Here is a 26233-nt window from a genome sequence, read left to right as displayed (position 1 = left end):
CCTCTACTAATTAAAATAGTCTATTTAGTATCTCGAAATGTTTAGATAGTATGTCGACATACTTTACAAAAATCGTGGTGGGGATGCGCTTCCATGCAATCAGAATCGTCAGATATCCCTGCTGATTTGGTGAAGTAGTTTGCCAAGTGTGAGTGTTTTGGAAACATAGTTGAGACTTACTTGTGTGTGGTGGGAGGAGGCAGCGGTGCAGACCAGCTTCCACCCGATGGTCTTCTTTTAAATCTTCAACGCCGGGCGAGAAATACATATCTAAACATGGACCAGTATAACGAGTATTCCTAAGAAATGTGCCAGTATTAGTTATTTGTCTACACATAAGTAGCTAACGGTTTCACTATGCCCGATGGACAGTGTTTTTTGATGCTTGGCAGTTCCTGATGCAGGCCTATTTTTTTCGATCTGGAAATTTCTTGACGGGAAAACCAAGATTGGGCAGCTTGGCTAGCTATCCCAGTATTACCCTTTTCGCTGCATCCCCGACTCAAATTATGCGGGTTACGTCGTTGCATTGATTTTGAATGACCATATAATCTACTTTTAGCATGTCAATTTAAGTATTATTTTTTATTCAAACAGTATATTTTATGGGATTAGCGGCAAATCAGAAACAAATATGGTGAATTGGAGGCGGCTGCTGCGGGTATCGAACCGCTCCTTTTTGGCCTTAATTGTTTTCTTCTCCATGTCAACGACGTGTCTCTACTTCATATATGTTGCTCCTGGAATAGGTGAGTTCATTAGCTAACTAAACACGATCAACTAATGTTATCTTAACGCTAACTACCCAACCATGGCATCATCAGGGATGCTTTCCTGACAACTAGCTGGCTAACGTTACTAATTAGCTTGTTGCTAGCTAGGTGGGTGGCTGGCTAGCTAGCTAACGTTACTCAAATCAGAGTTAATTCATCGTGACTGTATGGCCGATCGGACAAGCTAGCGATCAGTTTACAAACTGTTTGGATTAGTTAGTGAACCGGTACCTTGTCGATCTAAGTTAACTAGTCATGTGGATGATTGCGTTATGTTGCTACAATACTACCACGGATCTGTGCAAAACTGCTACAGTAGCTAGCTAATTATATTTTTTTTAAATAAAAAAAATGTAATTCTTGCTGATGTGAAACATAAGGTGCATATCAACGTATGTTTCGAAAATCTGTTTGAAAGCGATAATTATTCACTTTTCTAAATGTCAAACAGCGTCTGGATTGTAGTTCACATGGAACCAAATATGGGCGAATGTAACTGTTGAAAACCCTAGCAACATATGGAGTAGGGTTTTGAGAGAGCTATGTTGCTGCTAGCTAGCTAGCCAGCCAACTATCGTTAGTTAGCTAGCAGCACAATGTAGCCAACTACCGGTAGTTAACAAGCAGCACAATGAAGCCAACTACCAGCACAATGAAGCCAACTACCGTTAGTTAGCTAGCAGCACAATGTAGCCAACTACCGGTAGTTAACAAGCAGCACAATTTAGCCAACTACAGTTAGTTAGCTAACAGCACAATGTAGCCAACTACCGTTAGTCAGCTAGCAACACAAAATAGCCAACTACAGTTAGTTAGCGAGCAGCACAATGTAGCCAACTACCGTTAATTAGCTAGCAGCACAATATAGCTAACTGGTTACTGTAACAACATTGACTGAGAGCTATCCCGATTTTGCAACTTGTCTGCTTGCTCCGAAACCAGCCGTCTAACAATGTAATAAGCTAGCTAGTTATCCTAACTAATTCATTTTATTTCAGGGATTTCATAAAGAACATTTAACTTATGATTGACTGGGCCTGTTGGCTACCCATTGACAACAAGCTCTCTTATAAACTGTCATGCTGTTGGGCCATGCCATGGTGGGAATATGGGGTTGTCCACATTTACAAATCATTGACAGAGCCTTCAAGTAGGTTCACATGACCAATCCTGTTAGCTAGCTGGTTTAGTAGCTACGGTACAGCTAAAATGATAGGTCTATATTTATTTCACATGAACAGAGAGTGAGCAAGGTAACCTAGAATAGGACCCATGTCTATACCATTAGTCAGCCAATGCTTACTATGATGGCAATAGACCAGCTGTTTCCAAGTAGGCTAACACTTGTCTTGAAAGTTATTTTGGAGCCGTTTGTTTGATCAGCAAATTCATTGTCCCATGGGCAAAATCTCTCTAGCTAGCAGTAGCTAAAATTATTTGGGCCTTTTGTTTTCTGAAGCAACACAGGCTTTTGTTTACACATAGTTAACCAGCTGTTAAGCCTATGTCCATAGTCACACACTGTAACTATGAATGGTACAGTGTTATGGCTACTGCTAAGCTGTAAGGATCACATTATGGACATAGTGCTGATATTATAACTACTGTTCTGCAGCACTGTTTTGACAGACAACAGACAGCCTGGAGACACAAACCTGGTCCCAGACTTGTCCCATGCTGTTAAAGTAACTGTTCAGTTAAAATCTCACTTAAAAGTTAATAGTCTGTTAACTCATACCCAAATAATGTTGTTCAGTCATACTATATTCATATTTGTGGCCAAAGCATATATTGGACGGAGAAAAAAACACTTAAAAACCCCACCTCAAACTTGTACCTCAAACAGACTATTAAAAAAAAAAAGAAAGTCATGATCCTGAGGAAGATGATCTGGTCATTCAGCGGTCTACTTGCATTAATATTATTAATGACTGGTTTATGTCCACATCATTCTGTTGTTGGGGTACACCCACACCAGTCCAACACAGAACATGTGCTTTTTAACATGCTTAATTACCTTTTTTTGGTAGGAAAACTATTTCCCTCATATTGTAAGTCATATAGGTCATACTTCATAGAAATCTGGAAACACTACATAAATGTTTAACTATGACCGTAGGAGTTGGCAAGCCTGCACAGAGTAATGCTCTGTTTGATATCTCCGGAACTTCCCACTGACTATGTCCCGCCTACATTTGCAATTTGGGCAACTCTGGCTACTATAGCGTTTGTCACATTAGCTGAAACCTAACCCTTTCTCTTCAAAGACTCTCTCAGACAAGGCCGTTTTCAGGCCTGGCCATGCATGGATGGTTTCTACTTAGGAGCTGGTAAAGTCAGCACTTAGAGAAAAATAATAATAATACATGGATCAATGTGTTTAGTTTGGATGGCAAAAAAGAGATTCACCTGACGTTGTATCCCATATGTTAGGGGCCTACTGGTTAAAAACTTTGATTTTGAAACTGCACAGAAATAGAGCGGGGACATTTGTTTTTAGGCCTAAATGTCATGGGTGTGGTCCACTGACTGGTTCTGTGTGGCTGGCCTGGGATGACCTGTCTAGGCATTGGTTTTGTTGTGCTGTTCAGTCCCTGCAGGGTTCTGTGATTCCAAAGTGTTTAGAAAAATGAACAATGCCCTGCATATTATGAGGGCTTGCAAGTTGGACCTATCACTGCACTATTTCTGCATAGAAGAGGCAAATCATTGCAATATTATCACATAAAATGGACCCATCACCACAGTACAAAAAGGGGGCTCGCAATTTCAACCAATCACTGCATAATATGGCTAAATCAAGCCACGTCAACAAACATCTTCCCTCGTCAGTGCATTTTTGCAAAAAATTCATAGCATCTTGCCACGCAAAATGTCAGAATTGCTGCAGCAAAATCAACTATTTCCCCCCTGCAAATATAACAAAAAATTCTGGAGTGACTGGCTGATGTAGTAATTGTTACCAAAGTTGTTAGCTCTCCCAGATGAGCACAGTGACACAACTGTCTGGATGGGGACAAAAGTCATTTCAAGCGTAAAATACCATTCAAAGGTTAGGGGTCACATAGAAATGTCCTTGTTTTTCAAAGAAAAGCACATTTTGTCAATTTTTAAAATAACATCTAATTGATCAGAAATACAGTCTAGACATTGTTAATGTTCTAAATGCCTATTGTAGCTGGAAACACCTGATTTTTAATGGAATATCTACATGGGTGTACAGAGGCCCATTATCAGCAACAATCACTCCTGTGGCATGTTGTTAAACTTGGATTAGCTAATTGTTCATTAGAAAACCCTTTTTCAATTATGTTAGCACAGCTGAAAACTGTTGTCCTGATAAAATAATCAATAAAACTGTCTTTCTTTAGACTAGTTTAGTATCTGGAGCATCAGCATTTGTGAGTTCGATTACAGGCTCAAAATTGCCAGAAACAAATCACTTTCCTGAAACTCGTCAGTCTATTCTTGTTATGAGAAATGAAGGCTATTCCATGTGAGAAATTGCCAAGAAACTGAAGATTTTGTACAACGCTGTGTACTACTTCCTTCACAGAACAGAGCAAACTGTATCTACCCAGAATAGAAAGAGTGGGAGGCCCCGGTGCACAACTGAGCAAAAGGACAAGTACATTGATTCTCAAACTAGATGCCTCACAAGTCCTCAACTGGCAACTTCATTTAATAGTACCTGCAAAACACCAGTCTCAATGTCAACAGTGAAGAGGCGACTCCAGGATGCGGGCCTCCGTTCTTTAATATTGGATGTTTCCGTTTGTTTGTGCGCCTTGTCTCCAATGATTGGGACAGTTTGATTCTGTAACGGGTCTGGATTATATAGTCAGTTGGTCACAGTTCGTATTCCACAGTTAGCTACGGTCAGCAGCACAAAGAGCATGTTACACACACACACACACACACACACACACACACACACACACACACACACACACACACACACACACACACACACACACACACACACACACACACACACACACACACACACACACACACACACCCTCATCTGTGCTTTTACATTGCTTAAAAAGTGTGATAATGCCCTAGTTGTGATGGCACAGCACTGCCCCTGATTTGCAAATGTTTGTGGTTCAGACTCAGTCTTACACTGTCTCTAATAACAGTAACAATGTTTATTTGCTTTATGCTGTTAGGCTATACTATAGGCTAGTCAGAGCTGCAGTCCTGGTTGAAGCCTTGTTACTTAGCCTGAAAAGGCGTCTGTGAATGTATTCGTTAGCGTCTCATTGGAATGGGCTCGTAGTGCTTGACCTGTCCCCCCTGGTCGAAGAAAGTCTGGCTGCTTCTGATAAGACTGCTCAGAGGCGATAATTCTCCTTTTTACCGAAGTGGATACACTCATGCATACACACATTTATGCTTGCACACTGTACACATACACAGGGTACGCACGCTCACGCACACACTGCAGACTGAGAGGGAGTCATACTTCTGGAATCCATCATTCAACAACACTGTCATTGTTTGCTGTGGCAGGTTTGCATCCTTATAAAGATGAAAGAACTGAACTGCCACACAGGATCAACTTACGGTCCTCTGTAATGGGTGATAAAGCAAGGCATGCAGAAGGTGTGCTTAAATGCGGGGCTGGGAGAGTGTGGTGTCTCGGGGTGTGAGTTTGTGGCGTTGCAATTTGTGTGTGTATTTGATGATGTGACCGTGTTTGTAATTGATTAAATGCTTGAGTGTGTAAACTGACAAGGTGTGTGTGTGTGTAACCTTAGCTGATGAGGTGTGTCTGTGCACCCTGGCTGTTTTGCTGCAGTAGTGAATAGTGGTAAATGATTCAGGGCCCTGCTGCCTGTCTGTAGTCTACCGTGAGTCTGAGTTCCAAATGGCATCCAATTCTCTATATATCACACTACTTTTGACTGGGCACCATAGTGTGTAGTGCACACTAGGTATAGGGTGCTATTTAGGATGCAACCTGAGACGGGGAATTTCCTCTTATCGTGCCTCTTATCTTGCCCGTCGGCCCGGTGCGTCTCATCGCTAGCTGCTGCTGGGCGTTAAACCGTGGCATTGGGCCGGTGACAGCGAAGGTTGTTCCTTTATGGCCAAGAGGCTGAGGGAGAGGAAGCTTTAACGCTGATGACGTGAGTCTGCTAATTTACTGTCACTGCACTTAGGAGTCACTAGACTGGTACGTGAAGGGGGTGTAATTGAACCACTCAAAACACTTCTGATTTCACTCTTCCTCTTTCTGTCCCTCTCTCTATTCCTCCCTGTACCTGTATTCCACCTCGTCGTCCTCATCTCTCTCTCTCGCTCTGTCCCTGCACCTCGTCGTCCTCATCTCTCTCTCTCTCGCTCTGTCCCTGCACCTTGTCGTCCTCATCTCTTCCATCCTATCTCTCTCTCTCGCTCTGTCCCTGCACCTCGTCGTCCTCATCTCTCTCTCTCTCGCTCTGTCCTTGCACCTTGTCGTCCTCATCTCTTCCATCCTATCTCTCTCTCTCTGTCCCTGCACCTTGTCGTCCTCATCTCTTCCATCCTATCTCTCTCGCTCTGTCCCTGCACCTTGTCGTCCTCATCTCTTCCATCCTATCTCTCTCTCTCTGTCCCTGCACCTTGTCGTCCTCATCTCTTCCATCCTATCTCTCTCTCTCTGTCCCTGCACCTTGTCGTCCTCATCTCTTCCATCCTATCTCTCTCTCTCTGTCCCTGCACCTTGTCGTCCTCATCTCTTCCATCCTATCTCTCTCTCTGTCCCTGCACCTTGTCGTCCTCATCTCTTCCATCCTATCTCTCTCTCTCTGTCCCTGCACCTTGTCGTCCTCATCTCTTCCATCCTCTCTCTCTCTCTCTGTCCCTGCACCTTGTCGTCCTCATCTCTTCCATCCTCTCTCTCTCTCTCTGTCCCTGCACCTTGTCGTCCTCATCTCTTCCATCCTATCTCTCTCTCTCTGTCCCTGCACCTTGTCGTCCTCATCTCTTCCATCCTATCTCTCTCTCTCTGTCCCTGCACCTTGTCGTCCTCATCTCTTCCATCCTATCTCTCTCTCTCTGTCCCTGCACCTTGTCGTCCTCATCTCTTCCATCCTATCTCTCTCTCTCTGTCCCTGCACCTTGTCGTCCTCATCTCTTCCATCCTATCTCTCTCTCTCTGTCCCTGCACCTTGTCGTCCTCATCTCTTCCATCCTATCTCTCTCTCTCTGTCCCTGCACCTTGTCGTCCTCATCTCTTCCATCCTATCTCTCTCTCTCTGTCCCTGCACCTTGTCGTCCTCATCTCTTCCATCCTATCTCTCTCTCTCTGTCCCTGCACCTTGTCGTCCTCATCTCTTCCATCCTATCTCTCTCTCTCTGTCCCTGCACCTTGTCGTCCTCATCTCTTCCATCCTATCTCTCTCTCTCTGTCCCTGCACCTTGTCGTCCTCATCTCTTCCATCCTATCTCTCTCTCTCTGTCCCTGCACCTTGTCGTCCTCATCTCTTCCATCCTATCTCTCTCTCTCTGTCCTTGCACCTGTATTTCCCTTCTCTCCCCATCTTTCTCTTGTTACCTCTCTGCCCCGCTCCGGCTTATTACCTCCAACTCTCTCTCCACCATCTCCCCCCTCTCTCCATCCCCCTCTCTCAGCCAACACCTACTTCTTCATGGTGCAGGCCCAGGGTATCATGTTGAGGGATAATGTGAGGACCATTGGCCAGATGATCAGACTCTACACCAATAAGAACAGTACCCTCAACGGCACAGGTGAGTTGGATTGGAGACCCGTCCCACGACCCGTCTAGCCAACCTCCTGTATTAGCAGGGTAGCAGGCTTGACGGTGCTTTAACCAACATGGGACGGTGGGCAGCCAGAAATCCTATAAATGGCCCTCGCTCACAATCTAAGGGAGTGAGAATTGCTATTTTCCTTCTGTTCTTGTGATTTTTTTCCTGCACTTCGTCTCATGTTGTTTGAACTGCTGTCTAACACCCCCCCCCCCACACACACTACCTATTAATCAGCATGAACCCTCATTTAGCTACCTAAAAGGGGGAAGATGGGAAAAGTCCAAAGAAAAACATTTATTTACATGTCATTGTTTTGTTTCTGTAGATTACCCAGATGGCAGTAATTCCAGTGAATATATGGTTCAACCAACCACATACCTTCCTGAGAACTTCACATACGCCCAGAACCTCCCCTGCCCAGAACGCTTACCTTCTATGAGTAAGTAACCAGAATACTAACCTTCAAACATCAATTTGCCAACTAAAAGAATCTTACTGAGATCAGGTGATTATATTATGTAACTACTCTCATGAGGTAAGCTACTCTTTGGTGTGTCTTTGTGCTGCCTCTCTCTCTCATCTTTGTCACACTGCCTCTCCCTCTCTAGGCTGTTATCATGCTGGTTAGATCTAGATGGATGCTCTGGCAAAAGTTACATCTTTTGCGTTAACGATAATCCCCTCTGTGCTGTCAGTGAAGTTTGAAGACAAAATGGGAGGACTGTTCTATGGCACACATACAGTTTGTGTACCAAACAGTAAGAACACCTGCTCTTTCATGACAGACTGACCAGGTGAAAGCTATGGTCCCTTATTGATGTCACCTGTTATATCTACTTCAATCAGTGTAGATGAAGGGGAGGAGACGGGTACATTTATTTTTAAGCCTTGAGAAAATTGACATGGATTGTGTATGTGTGCCATTCAGATAGGCAAACAAAATATTTTAAGTGCCTTTGAATGGGGTATAGTAATAGGTGCCAGGTGCACCGGTTTGTGTCAAGAACTGCAACACTGCTGTGTTTTTCACCCTTAACAGTTTCCTGTGTGTATCGATTGTGGCTGCTTTGCGTGATGTGTTGTCTCTACCTTTTACCCTTTGTGCTGTTGTCTGTGCTCAATAATGTTTGCCATGTTTTATGCTGCTACCATGCTGTTTTGTCATGTGTTGCTGCCTTGCTATATTGTCTTAGGTCTCTCTTTATGTAGTGTTGTCTCTCTCTTGTTGTGCTGTGTGTTATGTCCAATATTTATATTATTGTTTCATCCCAAGCCCCTATCCCTGCATGAGGCCTTTTGGTAGGCCATCATCATCAGGCAAGTCTTAACTGACTTGCCTAGTTAAATAAAAAATCAAGAATGGGTCACCACCCAAAGGACATCCAGCCAAATTGACACAACTGTGGGAAGCATTGGAGTCAACTTGGGCCAGCATCCCTGTGAAATGCTTTTGACACCTTGTAGAGTCCATGCCCCGATGAATCGAGGCTGTTCTGAGGGCAAAAGGGGGTGCAACTCAATATCGTAATGTTTTGTACACACACCCACACACTCTGTCAGTCTAGCGCTTCGGGCTCATAATTTTTTCAGTTAAATTTGACTTTAATCACATTTGGTTTGCGGTGACGAGGTCTATTCCAGCTTTAGTCCTACCACTATGTTCACGTCAATACGTGACGTGTGTGTCTTCTACCCGCATGGTTTAAAAACCTGTGATTACTGACCGTATATCAGTCTTTAGGTGAATGTTAAGTGTTGTGCCTTCTTGTAGGGTGTCCTTCCCCATAGCTATGTATAGTAGTGATGTTTGTTAAACAGGTCTGTGTTGTGTATTCTCAGAGGGTCCTATAGATGTGAATATGACTGAGATTCCTATGGAGGAGATTGATCTGAAGTTCTCTAAGTATCTGGATGTTCAGTTTGGTGGCCACTGGAAACCCAAGGACTGCAAACCACGCTGGAAGGTATGACTGTGGACATGTAGGACTGTGGACATGTAGGACTGTGGACATGTAGGACTGTGGACATGTAGGACTGTGGACATGTAGGACTGTGGACATGTAGGACTGTGGACATGTAGGACTGTGGACATGTAGGACTGTGGACATGTAGGACTGTGGACATGTCAGTTATTTTACTACTTTTCCGATCTCTGTTATCAATATAGAAATGTAACTGTAGTCATATTTCTATTCACCTATCTTATGCTTCCCCTGAATTCAAAACACATGAGCTTATACATGCTGTGGGTATGTCTGACTGTCCCCGCTCTGACTGTTCCCGTTCTTTGTGTAGGTAGCCATCTTGATCCCGTTCCGTAACCGCCACGAGCACCTTCCCATCCTTTTCCAGCACCTCACCCCCATACTGCAGAGACAGAGACTGCAGTTCGCATACTACGTCATCGAGCAGGTAACACCATTTTCCGTTTGTCTGTAAACAAGATCTGTTGTTACTGCCCACATTCATACTGTCATCCTATTTGTTCTCTTTGTTTTGTCAACTCTGCCACCCACTGGTGAGAAATATAGAATCTATGATGTAGACAGAGCCATGTTATTTAATGTGTCTTTCTCTCGTTCCTCCATCTTTCCCCCTCTCTCTCCTACAGTCTGGGACGCAGCCCTTCAACAGAGCCATGTTGTTTAATGTGTCTTTCTCTCGTTCCTCCATCTTTCCCTCTCTCTCCTACAGTCTGGGACGCAGCCCTTCAACAGAGCCATGTTGTTTAATGTGTCTTTCTCTCGTTCCTCCATCTTTCCCTCTCTCTCCTACAGTCTGGGACGCAGCCCTTCAACAGAGCCATGTTGTTTAATGTGTCTTTCTCTCGTTCCTCCATCTTTCTCTCTCTCCTACAGTCTGGGACGCAGCCCTTCAACAGAGCCATGTTGTTTAATGTGTCTTTCTCTCGTTCCTCCATCTTTCTCTCTCTCCTACAGTCTGGGACGCAGCCCTTCAACAGAGCCATGTTGTTTAATGTGTCTTTCTCTCGTTCCTCCATCTTTAATGTGTCTTTCTCTCGTTCCTCCATCTTTCCCTCTCTCTCTCCTACAGTCTGGGACGCAGCCCTTCAACAGAGCCATGTTGTTTAATGTGTCTTTCTCTCGTTCCTCCATCTTTCTCTCTCTCCTACAGTCTGGGACGCAGCCCTTCAACAGAGCCATGTTGTTTAATGTGTCTTTCTCTCGTTCCTCCATCTTTCCCTCTCTCTCTCCTACAGTCTGGGACGCAGCCCTTCAACAGAGCCATGTTGTTTAATGTGTCTTTCTCTCGTTCCTCCATCTTTCCCTCTCTCTCTCCTACAGTCTGGGACGCAGCCCTTCAAGCCAGAGCCAGTCTGGGACGCAGCCCTTCAACAGAGCCATGTTGTTTAATGTGTCTTTCTCTCGTTCCTCCATCTTTCCCTCTCTCTCTCCTACAGTCTGGGACGCAGCCCTTCAACAGAGCCATGTTGTTTAATGTGTCTTTCTCTCGTTCCTCCATCTTTCCCTCTCTCTCTCCTACAGTCTGGGACGCAGCCCTTCAACAGAGCCATGTTGTTTAATGTGTCTTTCTCTCGTTCCTCCATCTTTCCCTCTCTCTCTCCTACAGTCTGGGACGCAGCCCTTCAACAGAGCCATGTTATTTAATGTGTCTTTCTCTCGTTCCTCCATCTTTCCCTCTCTCTCTCCTACAGTCTGGGACGCAGCCCTTCAACAGAGCCATGTTGTTTAATGTGTCTTTCTCTCGTTCCTCCATCTTTCTCTCTCTCCTACAGTCTGGGACGCAGCCCTTCAACAGAGCCATGTTGTTTAATGTGTCTTTCTCTCGTTCCTCCATCTTTCCCTCTCTCTCTCCTACAGTCTGGGACGCAGCCCTTCAACAGAGCCATGTTGTTTAATGTGTCTTTCTCTCGTTCCTCCATCTTTCCCTCTCTCTCCTACAGTCTGGGACGCAGCCCTTCAACAGAGCCATGTTGTTTAATGTGTCTTTCTCTCGTTCCTCCATCTTTCCCTCTCTCTCCTACAGTCTGGGACGCAGCCCTTCAACAGAGCCATGTTGTTTAATGTGTCTTTCTCTCGTCTCCATCTTTCCTCCTCTCTCTCCTACAGTCTGGGACGCAGCCCTTCAACAGAGCCATGTTGTTTAATGTGTCTTTCTCTCTCTCTCCTACAGTCTGGGACGCAGCCCTTCAACAGAGCCATGTTGTTTAATGTGTCTTTCTCTCGTTCCTCCATCTTTCCCTCTCTCTCCTACAGTCTGGGACGCAGCCCTTCAACAGAGCCATGTTGTTTAATGTGTCTTTCTCTCGTTCCTCCATCTTTCCTCTCTCTCTCCTACAGTCTGGGACGCAGCCCTTCAACAGAGCCATGTTGTTTAATGTGTCTTTCTCTCGTTCCTCCATCTTTCCCTCTCTCTCTCCTACAGTCTGGGACGCAGCCCTTCAACAGAGCCATGTTGTTTAATGTGTCTTTCTCTCGTTCCTCCATCTTTCCCCTCTCTCTCCTACAGTCTGGGACGCAGCCCTTCAACAGAGCCATGTTGTTTAATGTGTCTTTCTCTCGTTCCTCCATCTTTCCCTCTCTCTCTCCTACAGTCTGGGACGCAGCCCTTCAACAGAGCCATGTTGTTTAATGTGTCTTTCTCTCATGTTGTTTAATGTGTCTTTCTCTCATGTTGTTTAATGTGGTTCCTCCATCTTTCCTACAGTCCGCAGCCCTTCAACAGAGCCTCGTTCCTCTCTCCTACAGTCTGGGACTCCAGCCCTTCAACAGAGCCATGTTGTTTAATGTGTCTTTCTCTCGTTCCTCCATCTTTCTCTCTTTCTCCTACAGTCTGGGGGACGCAGCCCTTCAACAGAGCCATGTTGTTTAATGTGTCTTTCTCTCGTTCCTCCATCTTTCCCTCTCTCTCCTACAGTCTGGGACGCAGCCCTTCAACAGAGCCATGTTGTTTAATGTGTCTTTCTCTCGTTCCTCCATCTTTCCCTCTCTCTCCTACAGTCTGGGACGCAGCCCTTCAACAGAGCCATGTTGTTTAATGTGTCTTTCTCTCGTTCCTCCATCTTTCCCTCTCTCTCTCCTACAGTCTGGGACGCAGCCCTTCAACAGAGCCATGTTGTTTAATGTGTCTTTCTCTCGTTCCTCCATCTTTCTCTCGTTCCTCCATCTTTCTCTCTCTCTCTCCTACAGTCTGGGACGCAGCCCTTCAACAGAGCCATGTTGTTTAATGTGTCTTTCTCTCGTTCCTCCATCTTTCCCTCTCTCTCTCCTACAGTCTGGGACGCAGCCCTTCAACAGAGCCATGTTGTTTAATGTGTCTTTCTCTCGTTCCTCCATCTTTCTCTCTCTCCTACAGTCTGGGACGCAGCCCTTCAACAGAGCCATGTTGTTTAATGTGTCTTTCTTCTCGTTCCTCCATCTTTCTCTCTCTCCTACAGTCTGGGACGCAGCCCTTCAACAGAGCCATGTTGTTTAATGTGTCTTTCTCTCGTTCCTCCATCTTTCTCTCTCTCCTACAGTCTGGGACGCAGCCCTTCAACAGAGCCATGTTGTTTAATGTGTCTTTCTCTCGTTCCTCCATCTTTCTCTCTCTCCTACAGTCTGGGACGCAGCCCTTCAACAGAGCCATGTTGTTTAATGTGTCTTTCTCTCATTCCTCCATCTTTCCCTCTCTCCTACAGTCTGGGACGCAGCCCTTCAACAGAGCCATGTTGTTTAATGTGTCTTTCTCTCGTTCCTCCATCTTTCTCTCTCTCCTACAGTCTGGGACGCAGCCCTTCAACAGAGCCATGTTATTTAATGTGTCTTTCTCTCGTTCCTCCATCTTTCCCTCTCTCTCTCCTACAGTCTGGGACGCAGCCCTTCAACAGAGCCATGTTGTTTAATGTGTCTTTCTCTCGTTCCTCCATCTTTCCCTCTCTCTCTCCTACAGTCTGGGACGCAGCCCTTCAACAGAGCCATGTTGTTTAATGTGTCTTTCTCTCGTTCCTCCATCTTTCCCTCTCTCTCCTACAGTCTGGGACGCAGCCCTTCAACAGAGCCATGTTGTTTAATGTGTCTTTCTCTCGTTCCTCCATCTTTCCCTCTCTCTCCTACAGTCTGGGACGCAGCCCTTCAACAGAGCCATGTTGTTTAATGTGTCTTTCTCTCGTTCCTCCATCTTTCCCTCTCTCTCTCCTACAGTCTGGGACGCAGCCCTTCAACAGAGCCATGTTATTTAATGTGTCTTTCTCTCGTTCCTCCATCTTTCCCTCTCTCCTACAGTCTGGGACGCAGCCCTTCAACAGAGCCATGTTGTTTAATGTGTCTTTCTCTCGTTCCTCCATCTTTCCCTCTCTCTCTCCTACAGTCTGGGACGCAGCCCTTCAACAGAGCCATGTTGTTTAATGTGTCTTTCTCTCGTTCCTCCATCTTTCCCTCTCTCTCTCCTACAGTCTGGGACGCAGCCCTTCAACAGAGCCATGTTGTTTAATGTGTCTTTCTCTCGTTCCTCCATCTTTCCCTCTCTCTCCTACAGTCTGGGACGCAGCCCTTCAACAGAGCCATGTTATTTAATGTGTCTTTCTCTCGTTCCTCCATCTTTCCCTCTCTCTCTCCTACAGTCTGGGACGCAGCCCTTCAACAGAGCCATGTTGTTTAATGTGGGTTTCCTGGAGGCCATGAAGGATCTGGACTGGGACTGTCTGGTGTTCCACGATGTTGACCACATCCCAGAGAATGACCGTAACTACTACGGCTGTGGTCAGATGCCTCGCCACTTCGCAGCCAAACTGGACAAGTACATGTACCTGTAAGTCACTGAACACGCCCAAGGCACACAGCAAGTCACAAGTGACCTTGTCATGACCTGACTAGTTATGAACTTGGCGTGTCAACAAGTCAATACCTCAGGCACATCTTCCAAGAAACACTTAGAAAAGCACTTCATAAGACCGCCTCCTCACTCAAGGGGAAAATAGGACCTCTGATCTTTTTTAGTGACCGAAGATGAGACATGGAGAGTTGACACTCTCCCATAAACCAGACTATGGTTTCCCTTCCTGCATGGTATGGGAGACATGTACTGTAGAGTCTCTTTATGTTGATTTATTTATGGTCATTATTGTTAAATATTTTACATGTTCCCTTTCTTTCTTTAGACTTATTTCTACAACAAAATTAATTAATTAATGTTTTCATGATTTTCTCTGAGTTTTGTTCAATGTGAGAATAATTTGGGGAAAACCTCTTCATTTAAACAGACTGTAAAACACAGGCTTGAAGGCTAAACCATGTTGTCATTGGCTCTTACAATGTCCTGAAGTAAGGCTTAATTTCTGAACAGATTATCCTCTCTGGTTATGTGTGCATCTCTTCTAAATTTGATGGCTGTATTGTACGTAGTCTGAAAACCTAATTGTGTGTTGTAACACAGCCAGACTTGTTGCTTGGTGCTTACCTTTGATACTGACTGGTAAGGTTTCTCACTTTTTTCCGTGTTGTTTTAACACTCACTCGCTCCCCAGAGCTTGGCTATGTTGTTGTCTGTCCTCTGTGTGTGTGTATGTGTTACAGGTGTGTATGTGTAACAGTGTCTGTGTGTTTTGCACAGTCTACCCTACAGTGAGTTCTTCGGGGGCGTGAGTGGACTTACAGTGGAGCAGTTCCGCAAGATCAACGGCTTTCCCAATGCATTCTGGGGCTGGGGAGGAGAGGACGATGACCTCTGGAACAGGTCAGTGAGTTTGTCAGTTGGCTGTGGGTTTGAGAGAGACAGACATGTAATATCTAATTGGGTAACTTCGTGAAAGACTATCTGTCCCCTTCTCTCCCCCAGAGTGCACTATGCTGGTCTGAACGTCACGAGGCCGGAGGGAGAGATGGGTAAATACAAGTCCATCCCACACCACCACCGAGGAGAAGTGCAGTTCCTCGGCAGGTCAGTAATGTGCACAAACATACGCATTAGCAGTGCATCACCGGTGGCGTCACCATGTTAAAGAATGTTTACCTACCGTTACCTTAAACGTCAAATTAGCTTTGCTCTTTCAATACACTCTGCTCTGGTAAAGGTTTCTATCTCCTTATAGGGTTCATTGTTACTCGCTACTTGAATGCAGCTGTTTCCTCATCCATTACTCCCCATTGAGCAGGTTGTCCAGCGCCCTCTGCAGGCAGGGATGTCGCTGCATTTAAATCAAATTTTATTGGTGTTCGCTTTAAATTGCTTCTATTCATCTCAACAATAACTTTAATGTTATTGTACTCATGGAACAGTCAACTGTGTGACATATTTCTGACTATCACAGTTCTGTAGTCCTGCTAGCCTTGGTGTACACAGAGAGATATGATCAATATAATAGGGGTTGCTTTCCTTCCAGGGTTTGTGTAGGTGTTTGCTCTGCCAGCTTTGAGTTATTTAACCTCCCGTTCATTGGCCTAGTCCCTTATGCCCTGTTGAGTCATGTCTCTTTACTCAAGTAAACCAGGTCTCATCCTCATACAGCCTCCAGAGTAACTCTGTCCTAGAGGACTGATCCTCATACAGCCTCCAGAGTAACTCTGTCCTAGAGGACTGATCCTCATACAGCCTCCAGAGTAACTCTGTCCTAGAGGACTGATCCTCATACAGCCTCCAGAGTAACTCTGTCCTAGAGGACTGATCCTCATACAGCCTCCAGAGTAACTCTGTCCTAGAGGACTGGTCCTCATACAGCCTCCAGAGTAACTCTGTCCTAGAGGACTGGTCCTCATACAACCTCCAGAGTAACTCTGTCCTAGAGGACTGGTCCTCATACAGCCTCCAGAGTAACTCTGTCCTAGAGGACTGGTCCTCATACAGCCTCCAGAGTAACTCTACCTTAGAGCACTGGAGGGAGGGACAGCGTTTAGTTTATTTGGATCGCCATTAGCTGTTGCACATACAGCAGATACTCCCTGTTCCTGGGGTTCAGAGTAGGGGGAGAGTTTCTCTTTTGGGGTTAGGGTTTTCCTTATGCAACTGGAGCAGATAGCTTTAATGCTAATGAATCAGCTTACACTAAGGAACCTTCTGTTATTCTTATGCTTGTAAGTCGCTCTGGATAAGAGCGTCTGCTAAATGACTTAAATGTAAATGTAATGTAAATGTGTACAGTTCATTCAAATTATTCAGACCCCTTGACTTTTTACATATATTGTTATGTTTCAGCCTTATTCTAACATTGATTAAATGTATTACATTTATATAAGTATTCTGACCTTTCACTCAGTACTTTGTTAAAGCACCTTTGGCAGTGATCACAACCTCAAGTCTTCTTGGTTATGACACTAAAAGCTTGGCACACCTGTATTTGGGGAGTTTCTACCATCTTTTTTTCTCTGAATTTCCTCTCATGCACTGTCAGGTTGGATGGGGAGTGTCACTGTACAGCTATTTTCAGGTCTCTCCAGAGATGTTCGATTGGGATCAAGTCTGGGCTCTTGCTATGCCACTCAAGAACATTCAGAGACTTGTCCCGAAGCCGCTCCTGCGTTGTTTTGGCTGTGTGCTTAGGGTCATTGTCCTGTTGAAGGTGAACCTTCGCCCAGTCTGAGATCCTGAGCGCTCTGGAGCAGGTTTTTTATCAAGGATCTCTGTACTTTGCTCCGTTCGTCTTTCCCTCAATCCTGACTAGTCGCCACTACCATGTTTCACCGTAGGGATGGTGCCAGGTTTTCTCAAGATGTGACACTTAGCATTCAGGCCAAAGAGTTCAATCTTGGTTTCATCTGACCAGAGAATCTTGTTTCTCATGGTTTGAGTGTCCTTTAGGTGCCTTTTTGGCAAACTCCAAGCATGCTGTCATGTGCCTTTTACTGAGGAGTGGCTTCCGTCTGGTCGCTCTACCGTAAAGGCCTGATTGGTGGAGTGCTGCAGAGATGGTTGTTCTTTTGGAAGGTTATCCCATCTCTACAGAGGAGCTCTGTCAGTGACTATTGGGTTCTTGATCACCTCCCTGACCAAGGCCCTTCTCCCCCGGTTGCGCAGTTTCCAAATCATGTCCAATCAATTAAATTTACCACAGGTGGACTCCAATCAAGTTGTAGAAACATCTCAAGAATGATCAATGGAAACCAGATGCACGTGAGCTAAATTTAGAGTCTCATAGCAAAGGGTCTGAATGCTTATTTGATTAAGGTATTCCTGTTTTTATTTTTAATACATTTCTAAAAACCTGTTTTCGCTTTGTCATTATCGGTTATTGTGTGTAGATTGATGAGAGAAATATTTTAAAATAAGTCTTATACAATATGGAAAAAGTCTAGGTCTGAATACTTTCCGAATGCACTGTATGTGTAACTGATAGATGCGCACACACACTACATGTTTTTAAATGTATGTAAAGTATTTTGTCTGTCTTTTTGTTGTTACTTGTCATATTGGCGTCTGCTAATGGGGATCCTAATAAGTCAAATCAAATGCTGAAGATAACTAAGGTTCCCCCTAATTTCATTAACATTAATACTAACTAAGGATTCCCCTGGTGTCATTATGCTTATGCTAGCTAAGGATCCCTGTGGTGTGTAATTGATTTGGTGTCGATACTAAGTTCTAATGTAGTTTGTGGAAATTTTTCAACTATTTATGTTGAATATAATAACTACATTCTTTAATCTGACTCTAATATTATGTGAATAAATGCAACTGGCTGTGTGTCTCTGAATGCTGGCCTAGGAACAGTGGGTTAACTGCCTGTTCAGGGGCAGAACGACAGATTTGTACCTTGTCAGCTCGGGGGTTTGAACTTGCAACCTTCCGGTTACTAGTCCAACGCTCTAACTACTAGGCTACCCTGCCGCCCCATGAACATATGTTTAACTTGCCCGTTATACAATTATTACGAGACTAGATACAATTATTACAAGACTATACAATAGCTAATCCTGGCGACCAAAGTTCTAGCATTTGAGCAAGCAGATCAGAGACGTCAAGGTGTTATCCAAGCATGTATAGTGTAAATCGGTGGTTCCCAACCAGGGGTACTACGACTCCTGGAGGTACTTGTCCTATTCATGCGGGGTACTTGAGAAGCCTCATGAGACCATAGGCCTACTGGTAAAATGCACATGAGGGGGTACTTCAGGGATACTCCGGGCAGAGCTAAATTCAGTTGGTGGTACAGTAAATGAAAACGGTTGGGAACCACTGGTGTAGATAACTACCAATAGTAGTTCAACTAAATTTATAAGCGTGTATAGTCAATCAAATAATTACTCCATAAACCAGGAATGCATTTACTCAATTCAACTAATAGAATGTATTAGTCATAATAAACACTCAAACAATTGGTGTACATGAAATACATGATACATTAGATACAAAGTCTTCAAACCCCTTTGCCTTTTTACGCATTTTGTTACAGCCGGAATTTAAAATGGATTAAATTAAGATTTTTTTTTTGTCCCTGGCCTACACACAATTCCCCTATGTCAAAGTGGTATTATGTTTTTAGATATTTTTACACATAAACGTAAAAACTGACATGTCTTGAGTCAATAAGTATTCAAACCCTTTTATTATGGCAAGTCCAAATAAGTTCAGGAGTAAAAATGTGCTTAACAAGTGTCATAATAAGTTGCATTGACTCTGTGCAATAATGTTTAAGATGAATTTTGAATGACCATCTTATCTCTGTACCCCACACATACAATTATATGTAAGTTCCCTCAGTCTAGCAGTGAAATTCAAACTGAGACCAGAGGTCTTCCAAAGGGCTCCTATTGGTAGATGGTAAAAATAAAAAAAAAGCAGACAATGAATATCCCTTTGAGCATGGTGAAGCATTAGACTTACCCAGAAAAACTCACAGCTGTAATCGCTGCCAAAGGTGCTTCTACTAAGTATTGACTTGGGTATGAATACTTATGTAAATTAGATTTGTGTTTCATTTTCAATCAATTTGCAAATATGTCTGAAAACAGGTTTTCAATTTGTCATTATGAGGTATTGTGTGTAGATGGGTGAGGATGAAACATATATATTTGAATCCATTTTGAATTCAGGCTTTAACACAAAATGTGGAATACGTCAGGTTCTGAATATTTTCTGAAGGCACTAACGTGGTTACCCATGTCTTCAGTTAAGGATCATCTCTAAGAGTAAACTTGTGTGTAATACACACAGGAGCTTGCTAGCAACTTCTCAAAGTATGGAAAAATTCACTGTCCTTTTAAACCAAATTCAAGCAGAAACTTAAATTAACATTTTTTAAAAAAGACAGGAAAACACACACAGATTGTAGTCAACTCAATTTAAATGATAGGAACGCACCGTGTTGCTCCCTCTTTGAACTGTCCTCTGTCCGACAAACAAATCTGGACCACTTACAGTACAATAAAACATATCAAAATTCATAGCTCTTTATTAACTCTTGAAACAGTCCAAACATTTACAATTTAATTCACACTAGCATTCATTTCCTCAAGTTTTCATCAGTCTTCACACCAACGTGTCCGTGCTCCCAGGGATCTGTGGGAACATCTCTTCTCCATGAATTCCACAGATAAGGTGTGTGTGACCCCTGTGACAGCCCACAAATGGTCAGCCATCCAAACACAATGTCATAAAACGTGGAGTCATCACGCTGGACCTCAGGGCCTGCAAATCACCAGTCACAAGTATATCACCTCTCATTTTTCCACCACACGAACTAGGCCAATCCTCTCGTTTCACTGTGACTCCAGGTATAAATTGTACTGTAACGGCTAGCTTCACCACCTCTCCTCTCTTTCCCTGTGTCTGCACCTGAAATGGAACCCTATTCCTTACGTAGTGAACTGCTTTTGTTCAGGGCACCTAGGGAATATGTATTTATATAGGATGCCGTTTTGTGACTGTCAGTATGGATGTAAATTGCTAGCTTATCCTCACCCTCCCTGTCCTCTCTCCAGGTACAAGTTACTGAGGTATTCCAAAGAGAGGCAGCACCTGGATGGACTGAACAACCTCAACTACACCCCTGAGATCTCCCTGAGCTCCCTGTACAAGAACATCACCGTGGACCTCCACCCTGACCTGGCCCCCATTACAGACTACTGAACTCTGACCCCCACTGTCCCTGACCTCATCACACCCCCTCACACTCCAACTGGGACCCCAAAAGCAGGACAGAGGGGGGGTGGGGGTGTGGTGGGAGGCACACCGTGTAACGCTGCCAAGAAACCTTACTCTGAAGAAAATGTCCAACTAAAATATGAAAGCGGAAGGGACATAGGGTCTGTTTAATCGAACAATTGTGTGTGTGTGTTCTGTGAAGATTGTGGATGTTGAGATGGGGTGTGTGTGTGTGTGTGTCTCTGCATGTCAATGTGTCCATGCTGGCTTTAGCTATTAAGCTACTTAACATCAACATGTCATGATTCAGTATGAGGAGGGAGAGGCAGTGTTGTTTTCACATCAGATGTTTACTGCAAAGCCTTAAAGTGTCAGGCTCAGCCTCAGAACCATGGCTCTCTGGTTGCCTCCCAAACCACACCCTATTCCCTATATATTGCCCAGGGTCCTTAGTGCTCTGGTCAAAAGTAGTGCACTATATAGGGGAAAATGGTGCCATTTGGGACTTTGCCTTTATCTCACAGCTCAGCACAGTTTTCACTTTTAACATCTCAGTACCATCACCTTACAAGCCAACAGACATTTTGTGTCTTCACTTTATATCATTTTTACACCGTTCGGTTAAAAAAACAAACATATTCCTTAAAGAGGACAGGCGCTAAGTGAAGGTGACTTATTTGTGATGTACATTTTCTGAAATGGTCAAATGTTTATTTTTTTCTTCAGTTTTTGCCTTTTTTAACAGACGTTTTAAAGCACTATCCTGTTTCTCTGTGTCACATGAGTGTTTTGCTGTTCCTTTGCTGCACTGCTGACACGCATGATGCACAGAGCACGTATGTAAATACTTGACTCTTAAAGCTCGAGCATAGAACACGTATGTAAATATTCAGCCTTTTAAATGCTCAGAGCCTGTTGTTATTCCAGTGGATTTGAATTTTGTTTTGGCAGCTACCTTCCTGAGGACTTACCTGGTTCTTCCATTTAAATTGGAAGATGTTCTAACAATAGATGGCTTAAAAAAGAAAATATACCAATCTCTTAGGCTGACATTCTTTTGCATGCCTTAATTTATTTTATTACCAGATGTTTTTTTCCTTTAATTATAATTTATATCATTTTGAGATGTCTATATTTTGTTCCAGTTTAGCCTTTTCTGTCTTTTTTTCCCTCGAGGTGCACTGCGTGAAAAGACTTACTGACGTTATGGAGGGTGCTCCTGTACAGAAAGACAGGTCAGAGGACTATAGTCGCTCTGACCCAGGGTGTTATGTCAGGCTTGCTGAGCCTTCAACAGCAAGTCACCTGCAACAACCTGGAGCAGAGCTTAAGACTGAAGATTCTAAAGCTGGATGTCATTTTTCCTCTGGAATTTGTAGTCTGTTTATTATGGAGGAGTTTATACAGTGTGGACTGTGTTTGGTACAGGATTATGTTTCAAATGTGTGTGTGTGTGTGGCTCATGTTTTAGGTAACTGGACCATGTGTTTGATCATATGTTAGGTGTCTTTAATGAGTGTGAGCTTGCAGATTGGGCAGTGTGTCTGTCTGAACCAATAATTTATATATACACTAGATGACTGACGACAGGCGAGGTTTTGAAGCTACCATCACTCCATCTTGGCACTCCGTCTACATCGCAAAAAAAATATTTTGAAACTGTAGGAAGGCATTTATTCATTCTTAGCTCACAATTTAAAAGTATGCATTAAGTGTGTAATAGAGTAAACATGCAAATAATTTGTTTTCCTTAAAGTATACTTTATTGAAAGTTCTAATGCTACTGTCCCCATTACTACCACAAAAATACTTGTAATTTTGTCCTGTGTAGAATTTCATTCATTCCTATGGAGGACTGCTTCTTCTGTGGAGTGCCAATATTACTGACCGGTGGCTTCAAAGCCTCTTACTGGCCAATAGCAATCCAGGGTTTGTATACATTATTGGTCTGAACTGTGGTGTGTTCCTAATAAGCTTGCAAGGCATTGAGAGGGGCCAGAATGAGAGAACGGAAGCTAATGCTAACAGCTAACCCTGTTCTTGAATGGTAGACTGCAACTTGGGCCATAAAGACTTGAAATTCTTAAATATTTAGCACTAAGATTAGCAAGGAAAAATGTAGGAGGTATTTTATTTTTTACTTAGTGTTTTTTTTCTTGTACATAGTTGTTTCTCATACACTTCATATTTATGCATAGGTGTACTTTTCTGTGTTTTCCTAGTGATTTGTTCATTTGTCAAGTGTACTTCTCAATTAGAACTGCTCTATCCAAACAACCCAGGTTTTCTCCATCACAGTACTGCAAGAATGCAGGAGAACGAGAGTGTGAATCAAACTGGGATAGTCCTGTCCTGCTCCAAACATGGGGTTTGTTGAAAATGGCACCCTGTGTCCTAAAGTGCACTACTTTTGACTGGACTCCTATGCGTCCTGATAAAAATAAGTAAACTATACAGGGAGTTGGGTGTCATTTGGGACGCAGCCTTGCTCTCTCGGTCCTGTCACTCTTGTAGTGCTGGGGAGGAACAGTCATTTCTGCTCATAAGCTAAAGTGGTCAACAAAGCACCAGGCTAAAGTCTGTGTTTGGTTTGGCTCCGACGTGACTACAATGGTCACATAAGACCTCAATGTTGTAGTTCTGACCAATCAGATGAGGCGAGACAGAATCTAAAAAGACATGGTAGTAATGACATTCTTTTGGAGGTGGTCAACCGTGCCAAAGTTCCACTTCTGTTACCCATTATCATCATTCTACCTACCTCTCTTCTGCACTTATCTCTACTCGTTCCCCTTTTTATTCTCTTCCCATGAGATCCTCTATTGTGTCTCAGTAACTCGTCAGTGTTGAGAGAAACCTGACAGACTAGTGTTGATCATAGGGATCAGGGTCAAGGTATTAAAAGCGATATGACATACTGTACACAAGGTATTTCTCTGTATATGGCTCTGGGTATAGGTCAGTGTTTGGGGCTTCTCTTGTGCTATGCCTTATGCTCCGTAACAGATTTTTGCAATGTTGGATAAATGCTCTCGTTGTTTTTATACGTTGCAGAAGATGTGAGCAGCCTAGCTGTCGTCCCTCTTGAGGGCATTATGAGTTACTGTAGCAGAGACACTGAGTCGGTGGCTTCTTTCTCTGGATCCCGTCATCTTACTTGCTACAAAGGATCTGCTTCTTTTTTATCTAATCCTGTTATATTGTGTCTTTCACTTTGTTCAGGGAACAGTTTGAAGAGATTAATTATGGAAAGCATCCATCACTGGAGTTGGTCTAGGATCAGTGTTCTGGCTGTGTCCCAAATGGCCACACCCTCTGTTGTACATATTTATTGTTATTGCCTCTGGGGGGAGGGAAGGGTAGGTTAGGGGGCTGCCGGGCAGTGTGCTGGCTACACCCGGTCACAAGTGGTTTGGTTGACACCCCCAGCTGACCTGTGAAGAGGGCAAGGACCTCCCTCACCCTTCCTACTGCCTCTGTATTGTTTGTTTTTTCTTCTTTCAAATGACTATATTCACCACTACACAGTTAGTAATGTGGACTATTACATGTTTGCAGTATTCATATTTGTGCCTTTTTCCCTTTTTTTCTCGGTTTTCACTTTGCATTCTTGCTTGAAAGATACAGTAAAGGTTTGGATTGTTTTTGAACTGAAGTTAGAGTGCACTTTTTTCTAATTCATGTATTTATTTTTTCAGTCCGTTGCTCTGATTAAGATGCACGATATGTTTCCATGACAATGGGCTGAGTAGGTGTGTATCAATGATTGTCCGTAATCAATTTTTCTGCTGTTCAGAGGTCTGGCTGCTTGGACCATGTAGAATCCTCTTGAATCCTCAGCTCTCCAGTCTCCTCAATATGCTCTGCTCTGTTTGAACAAAGAGTCATAACTGGAGCCAGAGGGCAGACTCTCGCGTTACTACCGTCCGCCAGGAAGTGCAGAATGACGCAGAGGAAGTAGTGACTTTTTAAAATTAGTGTCACCTGGTCTACAAATCATAAATTCTCATTTGAGGTCAGGCATATTCATTTTGACTTTGGGTTTGTAATTTTTAGATTGTTCGGAGGACACATTTGTGAAAATAAAAGACCTTAATTCGTTGTAGCGCCTTCTCATGCGCCACACATCTTCTCGCAGTTCTGTCTTGTTCTGCAATTTTGTTGCCTATAGTCATGTGCTATAATTCCCCCCAGACATCAGACAACTTTTTACATGGTGAAGCCGACCGGTTAGCCATCTTGTCAATCTTCCACAATCTTTGGTATAACAGCCAGTAAAAGAGTACTAGAGTTGAACTGTTAGACTTTGTAAAGTTTTTCTTTTTGTCAACAAAAGATGAATAAACAACTTCATTGCCAGGTTCTGGGAAACACCTCTGAAGTCTGACAGATTTTTTTGAATGTGTTCTTTTTCTGCATCTTCGACCGCTGGTTCTTATGCTATGTTTAAAATCAAGTGGGAATGTGGTAATTACCAGTTGGATGCATTTGTGTGTTTTGAACTCGTTGAGAAATGCCGACTGGCTAATGGCCAACAAGCTGCGTAATCCATTAACTAAAAGTACGATGATCATACTTTTAAACAAATTAGTGTTTAAACAGCCATGTTAATAGAAAGCTTTTTATAAATGTTTTGTTGCATATAACTGCATTTCCTTAGGTGATGTCAGAGGTCAGCATGTGGGAGATTTCAGAGCTCAGATGATAGACTAGTTTCCCAGTAGTATTTACCAGTTGAAGGGGTGATAAAATCATTTTATTTTTATTTTTTTATCCCATTTGTATGTAGTAAATACCACCTTCTCACTTGGTTATGAACTCAGCATTATAATTAGGTTGTCAAAAGGCCAAAACAGAAAGAGATGTCATACATAGAGAAAAAACTGTGTAAGACAATACATAGTTTTATTCGGATGTTTAGCCAAATACATTTAAACATCGTTTTTCACAATTCCTGACATTTTAATCCTAGTAAAAATTTCCTGGTTTAGGTCAATTAGAATCACCACTTTATTTTAAGAATGTGAAATGTCAGTTATTTAGTTAAGCTCACATCACATTCCCAGTGGGTCAGAAGTTTACATACACTCAATTAGTATTTGGTAGCATTGCCTTTTTAAATTGTTTAACTTGAGTCAAATGTTTCGGCTAGGCTTCCACAAGCTTCTCACAATAAGTTGGGTGAATTTTGGCCCATTCCTCCTGACAAAGCTGGTGTAACTGAGTCAGGTTTGTAGGCCTCCTTGCTCGCACACGCTTTTTCAGTTCTGCCCACAAATTTTCTATGGGATTGAGGTCAAGGCTTTGATGGCCACTCCAACACCTTGACCTTGTTGTCCTTAAGCCATTTTGCCAAAACTTTGGAAGTATGCTTGGGGTCATTGTTCATTTGGAAGACTCATTTGCAACCAAGCTTTAACTTCCTGACTGATGTCTTGCTTCAATATATCTATTTAATGTTAATGTCATGATGCCATCTATTTTGTGAAGTACACCAGTCCCTCCTGCAGCAAAGCACCCCCACAACATGAAGCACGGGGGTGACAGCATCATGTTTGGGATGGTGTTCTTCAGCTTGCAAGCATCCCCATTTTTCTTCTAAACACAAATGGTCATTATGGCCAAACCGTTCTATATTTGTTTCATCAGACCAGAGGACA

At 43.4% G+C, this 26233-nt stretch overlaps 1 protein-coding gene across 3 annotated transcripts; it reads left to right on the top strand.

The window, feature by feature from the left end:
- The first annotated feature begins 145 nt into the window (after positions 1 to 145).
- Positions 146 to 24964, top strand: b4galt6 (UDP-Gal:betaGlcNAc beta 1,4- galactosyltransferase, polypeptide 6). 3 transcript variants are annotated; one of them, XM_046300358.1, is made up of 10 exons: positions 617 to 749; positions 5812 to 5911; positions 7398 to 7514; positions 7864 to 7977; positions 9378 to 9502; positions 9834 to 9950; positions 14122 to 14309; positions 15111 to 15233; positions 15336 to 15437; positions 20411 to 24964. In XM_046300358.1, exons 3-10 carry the CDS (start codon positions 7415 to 7417, stop codon positions 20556 to 20558), a joined length of 1017 nt encoding a protein of 338 aa, XP_046156314.1. In that variant the 5' UTR covers positions 617 to 749; positions 5812 to 5911; positions 7398 to 7414; the 3' UTR covers positions 20559 to 24964. The 3 variants fall into 3 exon arrangements, with proteins under 3 accessions (XP_046156313.1, XP_046156312.1, XP_046156314.1); XM_046300356.1 differs by lacking the exon at positions 5812 to 5911 and having other exon boundaries at positions 149 to 749; XM_046300357.1 differs by lacking the exons at positions 5812 to 5911; positions 7398 to 7514 and having other exon boundaries at positions 146 to 749.
- The last annotated feature ends 1269 nt before the right edge of the window (positions 24965 to 26233 follow it).

This window comes from Oncorhynchus gorbuscha, linkage group LG15 (assembly GCF_021184085.1).
Source record: "Oncorhynchus gorbuscha isolate QuinsamMale2020 ecotype Even-year linkage group LG15, OgorEven_v1.0, whole genome shotgun sequence".
Lineage (NCBI taxonomy): Eukaryota > Metazoa > Chordata > Actinopteri > Salmoniformes > Salmonidae > Oncorhynchus > Oncorhynchus gorbuscha.
Note: the sequence above shows the minus strand (reverse complement) of the source record. Positions and strands in the feature narration are given on the sequence as shown.